The 15502-nt window shown below is 31.5% G+C and overlaps 2 protein-coding genes across 2 annotated transcripts; both read left to right on the forward strand.

The window, feature by feature from the left end:
- LOC105178495 (transcription factor MYB101) lies at positions 1-2138 on the forward strand (the record flags this gene model as incomplete). Its single annotated transcript, XM_011101980.2, is given in 3 exon segments — positions 1-145; positions 319-1069; positions 1567-2138. Coding segments are annotated over 3 exon segments (1168 nt in total), but the record flags the coding sequence as incomplete, so codon positions are not given.
- Positions 10855-13196, forward strand: LOC105178496 (pentatricopeptide repeat-containing protein At3g12770). The gene has a single exon (XM_011101981.2). The coding sequence runs from the start codon at positions 10947-10949 to the stop codon at positions 13092-13094; it is 2148 nt and encodes a 715-aa protein (XP_011100283.1). The 5' UTR covers positions 10855-10946; the 3' UTR covers positions 13095-13196.

Consider the following 15502-nt stretch of genomic DNA (forward strand, 5'->3'; position numbering starts at 1 on the left):
GAGATGCGGAAAAAGTTGTAGGCTCAGATGGGCTAACCATTTGAGGCCTAATCTCAAGAAAGGTGCATTTTCTGCAGAAGAAGAGAAACTTATCGTCGAGCTTCATGCTAAACTCGGCAACAAATGGGCTCGCATGGCTGCTCAGGTCCATATTTTTTCCATCCATAGATGTTTTTGTTTTTTCAAGAATTCATGAACTTATCGTCATTGAGCGACAGTCATTTTCGACTCGTATCTGACTTATCTCGTGTAGATTTTGTGGAAATTATGAATTCTCTTTTATTTTTATGGAATCCTTTTTTCCCCTTATACAAACAGCTTCCAGGAAGAACAGACAATGAAATCAAGAACTACTGGAACACCAGGCTGAAAAGGCGCCAACGTGCCGGCTTGCCAGTTTATCCTGAAGAAGTAGTGCAACAAGAAAAGCACCAGCAACTCAATTCTTCGTCATCTGTGTTAGCTTCATCCCACCGTCCGAATCAAATTCCATTGAATTTTTACGAAACGTTTAATTCTCAACCAATGATCGCCCCTCCACAAAACCAGCCCAACGCTCCATATATCAACCACCAATTGAAGCTTTACCGTGCCAGCAATGGCAGCCTCGCCCTGTCGTTGGCCAACTCAAACTCGTCGTTCACTCCATCCGTTTTGCCTGCTGCGCCGTTTTTCAGTCAGGGGTTGTCGAATCCGTTGCCAATTCCTTCGTTGCTTCAGTACAATTCTCTCAACTATGACATCAACACTGATCCGGAGATAAGGGTTGTTGGGCTGCCTTCAATCCAATCGTCGGTGCAGGGGACAGTAACACCAGCCGCTTCTTCAAGCGACTTTGTGATGGGGACAACATCAAGTGATGCTGCTGACGATCAGTACGACGTTGAAACAAGCTTTTCACGATGTAATAACAGCGGTTTGTTGGAGGATTTGTTCGAGGAATCTCGAGCTTTGGCATGTCCTGAAAAGCAAGAGGACCCCTTTGTTGCTGCAGCTGAAAATTTGCATGAAGAAGCAACAGGTTTTGAATTTGGCCAGGAGAATGCTAGTTCTGATAATAACTATAAAGGTATGAACTTTTCTTTTTTTAACTATATTCATAAACTAAAGCAATCTCTAAATTTTTAGTTAGATGTTGCTATTACTATTCTTGTGAAATGCATGGAGATTAGAGGCCTAGCACAACCATTATGGAGTAGTATTTCACTTTTTTCCGATCACTTATTTCACCGGCCGGAAAATTCTCATGAATCGGAGTGGTTTAAAGTCATTACTAGAAACGCGTTATTTATGATAGCCGCTGTAATTATGACTTTGCGTTCTGACAAAGTCGGGTCCATGTATGTGTCAGAGATGACCCTACATTTAATTGAAAAGTAGCTGTATGTTACAGTAAGGAATCGCCTGTAATGATGGGCATCGAAATTATTATTAAATTGAATTAAATTATTGGGCAATATTAATTGCTTTACTCATCCCAACTCTGATCTCATATGAACTATTTTATTTTCTTAGACGTATTTTCGTACGTTGTCACTCATGTTTATAACATTTGGCATGGCATAGGCCTGGAAACTAAGGCTCCAGGAGAGGCCATCGCTTCTATGGACGATGATTTGATGAACCTTCTGGACAATTTTCCATTATCGGTTCCAATTCCAGATTGGGATGAAGGAAATGACAGTGACTCGCCCGTCTTGACCAATGATACAAACGAAACGGTAGAAAATCAAACGGACGCTTCACAGTACAACCCAGTTGCGGCCTCAATGGGGACGTCAAACCAAGATTGGAACTTTGGCTCCTGCCTTTGGAACAACATGCCCAGCATCTACTAGCTAGCTAGACATGGTATCAATGCAACTTCAAAAAATTCAGATTTAGGAGAAGACAAAGATTGAAAGATTTCATCTTTATAATTTGTCTGTTGTATTTGGATTTGTGTAGACTTGTTTGATTTCAGATTGTTGTGTCAATTAGTCCATGAAGTCCATCTTCCCCTTTGTGCCATGAAGGAGTTATGTAGTATAAGAATGCAGTTGTTCCGACCAAATAGCATATTTTGCTTACTTGGTTGGTGAATGTGTCTTGTAACATTTTGCAAGTGTTGTGTTGATTAGTTCTTGATTTTGACATTAGAGATGTCTTTCCTGTTACTTTGGACTTGAAATGCTTTAAATTAACTATCACATGCTTGGCATTGTAATTAGGCTGTCAAATATGCAATATTATTAATCACGGCTAAATAAAATCGATGTAAAAAAGCTCATTTTTCCATATTCAAAAAATTATTTAGTACAGCTAAGAGCCATACGTAAAAATATTTTAGCCACCCTTTCAAAATTTACGGCCAACAACCATCGCATATCATGGTCAATAACTATTTGCTACGCCTTTTTTATTATTATTAGAACACATGGTTAAATGTCATATTTCTTGCAATGTCAAAAGCCTTTTTCTGTGTTCTTTCTTCCCTTTTTCAATAATTACTTTTTAGGGATGGATTTCATACAAATTATGGTTGGATATATAAAAGCTTTAATTTATAGTTTTTAGTCATACCATAATTACCCTTGACCTAATGATTTATTATGCCTATTAAATATTTTTTTAATTTTTTCATTAATATTAAAAACGAGATTAATTTTAAAATTCAACTACAATTTGTATTTATATAATCAATTATATGAAATTGTGAATCCAAATCAAATCATAATCATTTTTTTGTAATCATTTATCTAACAACAAATTATACAAGAGAGGCCTAAACTGTGCCTAAGTTTTTTTTATACTCAGGTAGTAACTCAAGTAAAATTAAATGTCCCACCACCAGAAATGACTTTTTACTATGGTTAATTACTATGGTTAAAGGTAAAAATTATATCAGATACTAATTAATCACAGTTGCGCAATGACTATTAACCGTTGTTTCTACAAGCTATCCCCAAACTTCTGCTACAATTATAAATTACGGCAAATATTTCTCCGTAGATAAAATTATGGAGGATATCGATTAATCATGGTCAAAATTTAAACTTTCGCATCGATTTTATCCGACTCTAATAGACAGTATAATTTACCATGATTTTTAAACTTCATCAATTTTTGTAGTGTGTGTCTTATTATAAGGTAAGTTATAATATAGAATCTATTTAAATATTAATCTGCCTGTGGTAGTAAACTCATTGCTGGAGCATGACGAATGATTTGAATTGACTTCGCATTTCAACAAGGTTGTATCCACGAACTCACTCTTTCGGGATTAGCTATTGTTCAAACCAGACCTTTTACAATAGCTATGGACTCTTTTGCTTTTGCCTGATTTTTCAACCATATAAATATAAAGGTATAAAAAAAGAATATTTTACAACAGAAAGTCAAAAAAGTGAAAGTTCAAAGCATTTTTGTTTTAGGAATTATTACACTTTTATGTCCTAATATTTGGTGTAATTACGCATAAATTTTTTGTGATTCGAAAAATTACATCTGATACTTCAGGATTTTACTTCCGTCTAACAAATAGATAGTTATGTTAGTCAAAATTCACTGGATTTGTTGATATTGTTAAAAAAACTGAAAAAAAATGATATCTACCCTCGATTAGCTTTTGGGTTTTTTTGCTTATTTATTTATCACATGGAGGTGTTTTAATCTTTTATGAGAATACGAGGGGTAAATTGCTTTTTACCCTAAAATTTTATTATGGAGAATTTCCTCACACTCGAAGTTATATATTTCAAAACTCACTATATAAAGAAATTTCATCGAAAATGATTAATTATGTTACACTATTACCTCTTTAGTTAAAGAGTTAATCATATCGACATTGTATGAAGTTAATTGAAGTAAATTGATAACAATCAATCTTGTTGGATATCTAATAACAAACATTACAACAATCATACTTTGATGAATAATATTAAATAAATTAAATCCAACCAACACTTATTATTCAGTAGATACAATATCCCACATATAAGGCGAGATTCGAAACCATGACCTCTAATGTCATGGGACATCAGTTTCGTCAACTGAATTAGGCCTCATTAGCATATAAAGTTAATTTTGATCATATCAATATTTCTTGACATTTATAAAATTATAGACACACTCCCTAAGAGAGTTTCTGTGTAGAATTTCACTACTTAATAGAAAGTGTACTTGTAATTATAATTACAACCTCAAGAAGTGTAGTTGTAATTTTACAAATGACATAAGGTTATGTAATAAGTCCAACTTCAGAAGATGTTAATGTAATTTACCTTAATTAAATTAATAACAATTTTAGTAACAAAGTTCTCGATAGTAGACAATTATATATATAGGATAATTACACTCTTCTCCCGTAAGATTTGGTATATTATACATCGACCCCCTGTTGTTTTAGAAAATTATATCTAGTACTCTCGATGTTTATTTTTGTCTAATAAATAAGTCCTCAATTAGTCAAAATTCATAGAATTGGCAGATATTAACAAAAAATCGGACAATATCTATACTTACCCCTGATTGATTTATTACTTATTTATTGCAAGTCAAATAAATCTTTTTATGATCAAATTACCCTTATACACACCTTCACACACTAGTGCATGTGAGAAGGTATATTTTCACCGTTAAAAGCGTAGCTTAGTTAAAAAAATTATTTGACATGCAATAAATTAATCGAAGATAAATATCAATTTTCATTCATTTTTTTTTTTTGTTAATATCAACAAATTGAGTGAGTTTTTCATGAATGAACCTATATGTTATCCGAAAGCAAACCTCAAAGTACTATATACAATTTTCCAAACTAAACAAAATTTACGTATAATCTCAAGCAAAGAAAGTGTAATTATTCCTATATACACACACTTGCATCAAAATTAAAAACCAACTTTGCATGACTTTAGTTTGATGAAATTTGGTTTAAAATGGAATTTTGCACAGTGGCTTTTATGGATCATTTTGGGATTCAATTGCAGCCGTCAAATCTGAATGAGAAGAAGGGTTGATTGGGGACCTGCATGTTTCAAACCTCAAGATGAAAAGACTAGATACCATGTAATCTTTCAAAAATAATAAAAATAAATAAATAATCATGTAATAAATGGTAGGAGTGTTAGTCTACTTTATCCGCAATCTCGCAAAGAACACAGCAGCTTTGTTTTTGCTAAATATAGAAATCTTTTTTGTGGGGCTTACTTCCCAAATTCTTCTCATTTTCGGTCGACTTTTCACGCTTATTATATACTATAATTAACATTGATGTCAAAGTTATCATTGGACTGATTATTATATGTAGCGGCGATCACGTAATATGAAAAAAATAGTATTTTTCATCCGATAACTTAAGTAACGTACAGTTTTAGATCCGTTAGTTATGAAAATTTGGGAAATGGTCCTATAATTTTGACAAAATATCATTTTTAATCCTCCTATGAACTTTGGTGAGGATATTGATGAATAAAATTACGTGCAACGGGGACTGGACGTGGTTTATTATTTTGTTATTTTTTAAAATAGTTGGCAGGATGACCGAAATGAGAATTTTTAGAAGTTATGAGACTATTTTTGTAGTTTTTGTGATTAATGAAACTAAAAGTTTATAAATTTTAAATAATGGGATGAAAAATGCAATTACTCCATATATATGATATATATTATGTTTTGGAAAAGTTGATTAAAATATATTATCTTGAAGTGGTCAATAGCCTCATTATAATATTTTTCCACCAAAATTATCAATGAATTGATGTTAATATTAAAGTTTATGAAAATGGAGGAGTTACGTACGTGCTTAGAGAAATGATTTCACAATAATAATTAAACTAATAATAATAAGTGATAAATTATTATTTTGCTACATTAATACAATTTCTATAATTTTTTATGATAATAAATACAATATAAGACGCTATGTACCAATCAATAATTTATAACAAAAAATTGCCCGTGAAGTTGTCACTATAAATAATTAATGGCACCTGCATACGGACAACATTTTCGAAATAATTATAGTTGTCGCTATATATATATATATGGTCAAAAAATTATCACTATAAATGTATTATCAGTTACTAATCCTTATATATTAATGTCTTGCTAATTATTGCAATCAAAATAATTATCACTAAATTTACATACATATGTATTTAAATTTCTAATGACAATTTTATGAATTATCACTAAAGTGATTCTTTATTGCAATTTCTTTTCAATAATCAATTAATTAATTAATAAATAATTAATAATGTTCCCTAATTAAGAGCATGAAAGAGGGTTCACGCATGCCATACCATGGCCAACTTTTCACTTCCCATTTCTGTATTATTAATGGAGGATTGAAGCAATTTTCACGTTCTCTCCATTCTATTTTAGTGCTTAAATTCAGGACATTTGAGGGGGAAAGAACCTAAGTACTACGTCATGATGCCCATAAAGTCATAAAATGAAATCAAAATTAATAAATAATGAAGATTTTTATCATACCCTATAAAAGAAAAAGAAAGTAAATGTTTTTAAATATAGCCTTATCCTTTTTCTTATTTTTCTCATTCGGAAGAAAAGGGATGCAACTGTCGTACACGCCACGTACACAAAGATTTTTTGAATAAAATCGTCGTATGTACTTTTGGTAGAAATTATGGGAAAAACTGGTACTTTTGATTTCCGAAAAGATGTATGGAAGTTTCGAAATTTTCTACTTTTTTCAAGAATATTTTATATTACTAGTTGCTGTGACGTGTTGTTCTTCTGTGCGGATAATGAATAATATTTTACGCTCTCAAATATATATACTATAAATAAGAGTAAAATATATAAATTAATTAATATATTTATTAAAAGAATTAAATGAAAAAAAATTAATTTATCAGTCAATTTAAAACCTGGAAAGTAGAATTAGTTAACGTATCAGTTGAAGGACATTTTCGACTTTAAAACAAATCGGTGTGGCAGTATATATCATTGACAACTGTTTATGAGTGTGGAGGGTTTTTTTTTTTTCTTTATGTTAGTTATATAATAATGGAATTTATTTTTTGATGAAAATAGGGATAGTTTATTTTTTGGTGTGTATCACACTATTATACTAATTATTTATGTAATGATATATATAATGACAAGTAATGTCTCTATTTAACCTCAATTTTAGGTATAGATGTTCCCTACTACATATTAAATACTATTTTTTAAGTGAAGATAATAAATTATTATTCATTTAAATAAGTTAATTATAATTATCAATATTAAATATTTATATTTAATAATTACCAACAACTACAACAATCATATATATTTATCATTAATATCAAATAACTATATATAATTAATATTTACAATTAAAGTAGAATAACATCTCACACGTGGGTGGATTTCGAACTTATGATTTTAGGGTCATAGGGCCTCAATTTTACCAATTGAACTAGGCCTCACCGGAACATAGTATGTACTAATTCATATAGTGTTATATAGCTGGAAAAATGTATTATCCATCCGATAATTTTGAGAGGTGGCGTTGTGGGTTCATTTGGATTTTAATTTTGTAATGGTGAACAATAATTTTAAAAAAATAACAATTTTGATCCATTTTATGCTAGAAATGCCAATTTCACTAAAAAAAAAAAAAAAGAGAGTTGTCACGTGTTAAAAAATGCGCCTTTTTCAGAAACAATTGATATTTTCCAACAAAAAATGAACCAAAAATTCTAAAATACTGATCTGAATTGCCAAAAATTAAAATCTAAGTGGACCAAAAGTCGAACCTGCCACACTAAACCAAAAACTAGGTATTTTCCATTTTGATCCTTTAATAAATAAAACATACATTTAGTCCATTTTTCATGTAAATTTGGCAAAATGAGGACTTACTTTTTTAGGAATTCGAAAGTCAGCCGAAAAATGTGTCCTCAAATATAAGCCGACACATGACTTGCACAATGCCAATTAATATCCAACAGATTCAAAACTTTCCAACAAACCACGCCCTTAAGTCGCGAGAATTTACAAAACAAATGGATCGGTCGGAAGTCCCTTTTCTTAAAGCGAATCAAAATGCCGTACGCCTATAATTACACGATCAAAATTACAATAAATTTGAATATTATGAGATAAAAAGGCATGTACATATATTGCAGAAGTTGAGGCAAACATTAAGAGTAGGAGCATACTTAGTTTAAGGCTAAGGTTCCGTAGTCATGAAATGTGCATGAATGCCAAAAACGGTGGTGGCCTCAGGTGATGGTACAACACTTGGGAGATCCTCACACTATTAGCGTCTGAGTTAATTGAGGAACCCTTGTCCCCTCCCCTCACCTTTTTCCTGCATAAATGCAAACTACCACTGTCTTTGTCCACATCTCTTGCGGTTTTGATTTTCCACATCCACCTCTTATTTGAAATTAGGAAAAAGTATTATTTTAGTCCACTAAATATGTCTAATTTTAATTTTAGTTTGATAACTATGTCCATTTTTGTTTAGGTCCAGTAACTTATGAAATTGCTTACTTTTAGTCCTCTGGCAGATTTTCGGACAATTTTACCCCTATGAGTGCATATGGAATAAAACTGCCTTTCAAAAATTGCATAGGAGTAAAATTGTCCAAAAAACTGCCAGAGGACTAAAATTAAGCAATTTCGTAAGTTATTGGACCTAAACAAAAATGGACATAGTTATCGGACTAAAATTAAAATTAAGCATACTTAGCGAACTAAAATAATACCTTTCCCTTGAAATTATAAGAAATTTGTGTCAAGAATTTCAAATTCATTATTTAACTAATAATTCTCAAGCATTTTAAATCTTCAATCTTCTCTTACCTTTTTATTGTATGTACAATAACTAATAACATTTCCAGATACATTTTTCATTATTCTTATTAAAAAGTGATTTATATATAAAAATCTAATAAAAATAATAATAGTAATAATAACAATAATAATTCTACAACTTATTAATAAATGATACATATTAAATTTTTTTGGCCAAATATTCCAACTTTAGTTTTTCTTTTCTCAATTCCAGTTTTAGTTTCAAATGCTATCAACTTTCTCTGCAACTTATTCTCACCACAAAAGTTAAAATTATTGCGTGTTTGTAAATTAAACACTTTCAATAGTAAAATAGGTTAAAATGTATCTGCATATTTAAGGTGCGGCCATAATATTAACAAAAAAGTTAATGAAATTTTATATTTATTATCGATTGACTTATCACTAATTTACTGCAGGTCAGTCAAATTTTTTCAACTAAACTACCCTTATAACAGTGGAAATATACCTCTTCACATGTATTGACATGTGGAGATGTATAAGAATAATTTGATCATAAAAAAATTTACTTTGACCTGCAACAAATCAGTAATAAGTCAATTAGGAGAAAATATGAATTTTTATTTGATTATTTTATTAATATTAGCAAATTCAGTGCATTTTGACTAATGAGGAACTTATTTGTTAAACAAAAACAAATTTCGGAGATACTAAATGTAATTTTCGAAGGAGGAGAATGTCGTTATCCCTAATAATAATGAGTAACTTATAAGTATATTATAGTTAATTCAATTGAATTGACTAACCTCATCAACAATTTACTCGGTTTAAACCTTAATTGTTTTAAGTAATGAATCTCTAGTTGGTGAAAATAGCTCTAAACTTTGCAACTAAATAGCTCTACACAGATAAAATGTTAAGTTATTTTAAAGATAATCAATTTTGCAACTAAAAGAAAACATAAGTATTTGTGGTTAACAATAACTTATGATTTCTATTAATTAACTTTGATTAAGGATGGAACTTTAATTGCTCAACTCATAACACTTTTGATTCTGTAACTTACTCTATTTACATATATAGTTCTTTGACGAATTTAGTTCTAAATATTTTACGTTTGGTCCTTTTTTGACAAATTTAATCCTGTGTTGATAATTTTGGTCCCCTTCATAGTATAATAGATATCGTTTTTGGTCCTGTAACTATAAGTCGTTAGGACCGAAATTGTTAATACAGGACTAAAATTGCCAAAAAAAGAAAAGACAAACTGTAAGATGTTCAGGACTAAATTCATTAAAACAAGGGACTAAATGTGTAAATAAAAAAAGTTATAGGACCAAAAATACTAATAATTTAAAATTTTAGGACTAAAAATGTAAATTTCCCACTTAATTATGTTATGATAGGTGAAACTCTGGAACCAGACTAGTTGTAAACAAGGACTAATATTCACATGGACCTTAATATGAAACATTAAAAGTTATATTAGAGTTTGAAAATGGAGAATAATATATGTTATCGTGCATGGCTATATAAATGTATAAAAAGTGATCTTTTCTTGTAACAAACTTGAGTAAAAATTTTCTCGAACTCATTCAATGATATATACGAAAATGAATACGGTAATGGCTTTCCGAACTCTATGGACTTAAGTGCTATCATGTGATTATTATTTTGATCTTTGAGGAATCTTGGTATTCATTATGAACTAGAGCCACCTCAAGAGTTCATATGAGTATCCAAGAGGCTGCATTTATCTCGACATTGTGCATTCATCGTTGTATTAAGTATGGATGTAAATTTTAAACGGATATTTGCTACATGAATTGTTCGACTTGCTATATGAATTTGTTCAAGCGGTTCATGTTATGGGCCCGGGGTTGGATGGATATCTGGTATGCTGGGTAGCACTAGGCTACTCGTATATGCTTCATCGTGCAATTTCCACTCGAGAATGAATATATTTTAACAAAAGTACTTATACATAAATAGTTTTTATTTTAATTATTATCTTAAAAACTAAAAATTGAAAATAAACAAAACAAATAAACACCGTATAGAACGGGTCTGGAGCGGGTCCACTCCACCCGCCCCGTTTGGTATCACTAGACTTCACTACTTGGGAAGCCTATACTCAGTGTTTCAACAAGAATTCTCAGATCCTTGCAGTGTTCTTCCCTTGGTTATCGTTTATGTCATTTCCCACTGTTTCTCTGCAACGCGTTTTTAGTTTTCCGCTTCTGCCGCTCAAGAATTTCAACTGGCATCTGACATTTGCTCGCCTCTTCAGTAGCAGGAGTCATTACGGTAGAATTTCGGCAGAGTCTTTCTACACGTCCCTTCTCGAAAAATCTACTCACATAATCCATCTCAGGCAAATTCACTGCCAATTATACACGCACGGCCTGCAGAACAACGGTTTCATAGTCACTAAGTTGATCCATGTCACTTCAAACCTCAAAGAAATACACTATGCTCGCCACCTGTTTGAGGAATTCCCTGACCAGTATGTTTTCTTGTGGAATGCAATTATCAGGGGGTATTCTATGCATAACATTTTCGATAAAGTTGTTGAAATGTACTCACGAATGCGGCAGGCCTTTGTGAGTCCGGATACGTTCACATTTCCTCATGTACTCAAAGCTTGTGGTAGCTTATTGGCTAAACGTTATGGTCGGGCAGTTCATGCGCAGATTTTTAGACATGGACTAGAAGAAGCTGTGTTTGTGCAAAATGGGCTCTTATCGTTTTATGTGAAGTGTGACGACAATAATCATGCTCGGATTATTTTTTATGGATTGAAAAATAGGGATGTTGTTTCGTGGACTTTGATTATCTCGGGGTATGCCCAAAATGGGCAGTACATGGAGGCTTTGAGTATGTTTAGAGACATGAGAGGATCAGATGTCAAGCCTGATTGCATAGCTTTGGTTAGTGTTTTGAAGGCCTATTCTGATGTGGAGGAGTTAAATCAGGGAAGATGTCTTCACAGTTTGGTGATTAAAATGGGACATGAATTTGAGCCTGACTTGCGAATAGCGCTTACTTCTTTGTATGCAAAATGTGGACAAGTGACTGCTGCAAAATCATTGTTTGATCAGATGAAGTTCGGCGATGTAATTCTCTGGAATGCCATGATCTCGGGCTTTGCTAAAAATGGTCATGCTAATGAAGCGTTAGAGCTTTTTACGGAGATGATATCCAAAAGCATCCAGCCTGATGCTGTGACTATACAATCCTCTGCCTTGGCTTCTGCCCAACTGGGTTCACTCGACCAAGCTAGATGGATGGACAATTATGTTAAAAATAGTAAGCTGGGAGGTGATGTTATTGTTAGCACTGCACTCATTGATATGTATGTGAAATGTGGAAGTGTAGAGTTGGCTCGTGATGTATTTAACCGGACTGTAGATAAAGATGTAGTGGTTTGGACTGCTATGATAATGGGATATGGCCTACATGGATGGGGAAGAGAAGCCATTAATCTTTTCAATGAGATGAAGGATGCGGGGGTCCACCCTAATGATGTGACATTTCTCGCCCTCATTACAGCTTGCAGTCATTGTGGTCTTGTAGAAGAGGGGTGGGAATTCTTCATCAGCATGAAAGATTATGGTATTAAGCCTTGCCAAAAACATTATGCTGGTGTAGTCGACTTGTTAGGCCGAGCAGGCTACTTGGAAAGAGCATACAATTTCATCATGACCATGCCTGTTGAACCAGGTGTTTCAGTTTGGGGAGCTCTCTTGAGTGCATGTAAGATCCATCGCAGTGTGACACTTGGTGAATATGCTGCTGAGAAACTTTTCAATTTGGACCCACTAAATACAGGACATTATGTGCTGCTGTCGAATCTTTATGCTTCAGCCCGCATGTGGGGTGGTGTTGCAAAAGTTCGAGTACTGATGAAATCAAAAGGATTAAACAAAGACTTAGGATATAGTGTGATTGAGATTGATGGGAAGCTTCAGGCTTTCCGAATAGGAGACAAGTCTCATCCAAGATCAGATGCAATATATAAAAAGCTCGAGTGGTTGGAGATGAGGTTATTGGAGTCTGGATTTGCCCCAGATACAGAATCTGCTTTGCATGATTTGGACAAAGAAGACAAAGAGGTGACTTTATGTAATCATAGTGAGAGACTGGCGATTGCCTATGGGCTCATCAGTACCAGTCCTGGAACTACACTTAGGATAATCAAGAATTTGCGGGCGTGTGTGAACTGCCATTTGGCAACCAAATTAATATCAAAGTTTGTTAATAGGGAGATAGTTGTCAGAGATGCAAACCGGTTTCATCATTTCAAGGATGGAACCTGCTCGTGTGGAGATTATTGGTAAAAATGTAACTTCTCTTGTGGTTTATAACAAGCCTTGTCTTCAGAAATGTCTCAGAGTTCAATAACAAATAAAGATGAAGCAGGTATGTGGTTAAAATTTCAAAACTGGCTGATTATCTAAACTACTTAACATCTTATTCCTATCAGATTTCCTATACCATGATTTCAGATGCATAAGCATTGCCAATGTTTGTCAACATTAATTGAATGATACGTCGTTGATTAACATTCTTGGTAACTTCTTAGAAAATAGTTGTGAAATATTCAGCATTCAAGAATCTGAAACATTTGGAGCTAAAAACTAGGATACTGAAAGATATACTATTTGTCAACGACATTGAATCGGATGTAAAAACATAAGAATTTGAGTTATATTGTTGCTAGAGAATATTTAATACTTGTGGTCTCCACACACTCTACGTAAAAATGATCAGGAGTTTACTTAATGTTTGTATGTAATTGTATGATAATAATTAGATATATATTATAAAGGGTAAACTAAGGAATACATTACAACTATCTTTCATGAATTTTGATACAATTATGAATGCCACTCATTTCGAACATTACAAATACCGATTTCAAATAAAAATATATTATGTAGTTCTTAAACAGCAAAATAGGCATTATTATTTTACCCTTACTGAAATTTTCTAAAAAATATAAAATTTTTTAAGGATGGGTAAAATGAATATTCCATAGAGAATATTAGTTTATAAAAATATTTAAATTTTTTTAAGAATATATAAAATTTTAATTTATAATACAAAAGGGTATTTTGAGCAATTTAACACATAAATTAAATAAAAATCTAACGTATGTTAACAGAATTGGCTCGATGTTAGACGAACATTCAAATTAGAAGGGTATTTATAGTTTCTCAATAACGAATAAGTATTTGTAATTATATCAAACTTTAGGTTTATGACTGTAATTTACCATATAATAAATGTAACTTTTAGTTATATAGTTGGCGCCGTAATTTTCTTTCAAAATTAGAAAATGAATGTACTCGTAGTCATCATGCATTCAACTCAATATATTTAGCATTGTAAAATTAGGGATTTTAATCTAAATCGGGTTTGATCGAACCTGAAATAATTATCTGATAAGTGTAAGGTGTACGATTTACAAAAGTGATTAAGCACATGACAAGTATATATTATACTTGTTCTATGATTAATTTGATTCGATTGAACCTGATTTGAGTAAGAACTTTTTGTAAAATTTATAGAGATAGTAAGTACAAATGTAAAATAAGTAGAGTAGATTGAGAAAAAACAAAGGAAAACATTCACTTGCCATTTCCTTTTTCATATTGGGTTAATTTAGTTTAGTAATAATCACATTTCTAGTCCTTAATTTATATCTATTTATATAAATCACTTCTATTTTAATATAAATATAGAAATCATTCCTAATAATAAAAAAATAGGGACAGTTTGTGTAGTAGTGTTGACGTTTATTGGAGGGTATATGTGAAATTTTTTAAAAAGTAGGAGTAATTTGTGTAAATAATATTAACGTTTCTGGTATATGTATATGTAATTTTTTAAAAGACAAAGGTAATATGTAAACATATCATAGGTTCGGAGGTATAAATTATCCACTCGCATAAAATTTAAAAAAAATATAATCATTTTAATTAAAAGAATTTACCGTTGCATAATTATTTAGATATAAATTAGTCAATGACATAGAAAAATAATTTTTACGAATTTGACGAACTTCTTGCGCTAATTACCAGATAAAAAGACACTTGATTAAATAAGTTGGAAAAATTTAAATAAAATACAGAGCAAATTATTTTGGTGTATGTATTTTTATATCATATCAAAATATTTTGTCCGTCTCTATTCTTTTCTCTCTAAATAAAATGTTGGTTTCAATAAAACAATTATTTTGGTTTGTGTATATTTTTTATATCATTATTTTTTAAAATAGTTGCAATGAATTAGTTAGTTTAACCCATTAAAAAAATTATTTATTTTAAATTAAATAGGATGTTAGTTGTTTTAGCCCATTAAAAAGGGGAAAATACAATCACATTTCTTAAAATTTGTTATTTATAAATATTTTCTCATTGTTCGAAAAAATAATAAATACGCTTCTAATTTTGATGTCCATCTAACAACGAGCTCACTCTGTTAGTCTTCATTATATTTCTATCTGTTTATTAGAGTAGCTCTTCATATCGATCTTATTTGTTAATTAAAAGAAAGAAGCATTTAAGAGAAAAGAGAAAGCAAAGGCAAATAATAGAAAAATTGCAATTTACATTCCATAACTTATCTATTTATAGTTTTGGTCCTGTTGTTTTCCGATTCAATAGAATTAGTCCCACAAGTCTAAAAAGTTGCAGTTTACATCTCATTATCCATTTTCGTTAAATTGTTAATGGCATGGCAC

The sequence above is a fragment of the Sesamum indicum genome, linkage group LG16 (genome assembly GCF_000512975.1).
Source record: "Sesamum indicum cultivar Zhongzhi No. 13 linkage group LG16, S_indicum_v1.0, whole genome shotgun sequence".
In the NCBI taxonomy this organism is placed as follows: Eukaryota; Viridiplantae; Streptophyta; class Magnoliopsida; order Lamiales; family Pedaliaceae; genus Sesamum; species Sesamum indicum.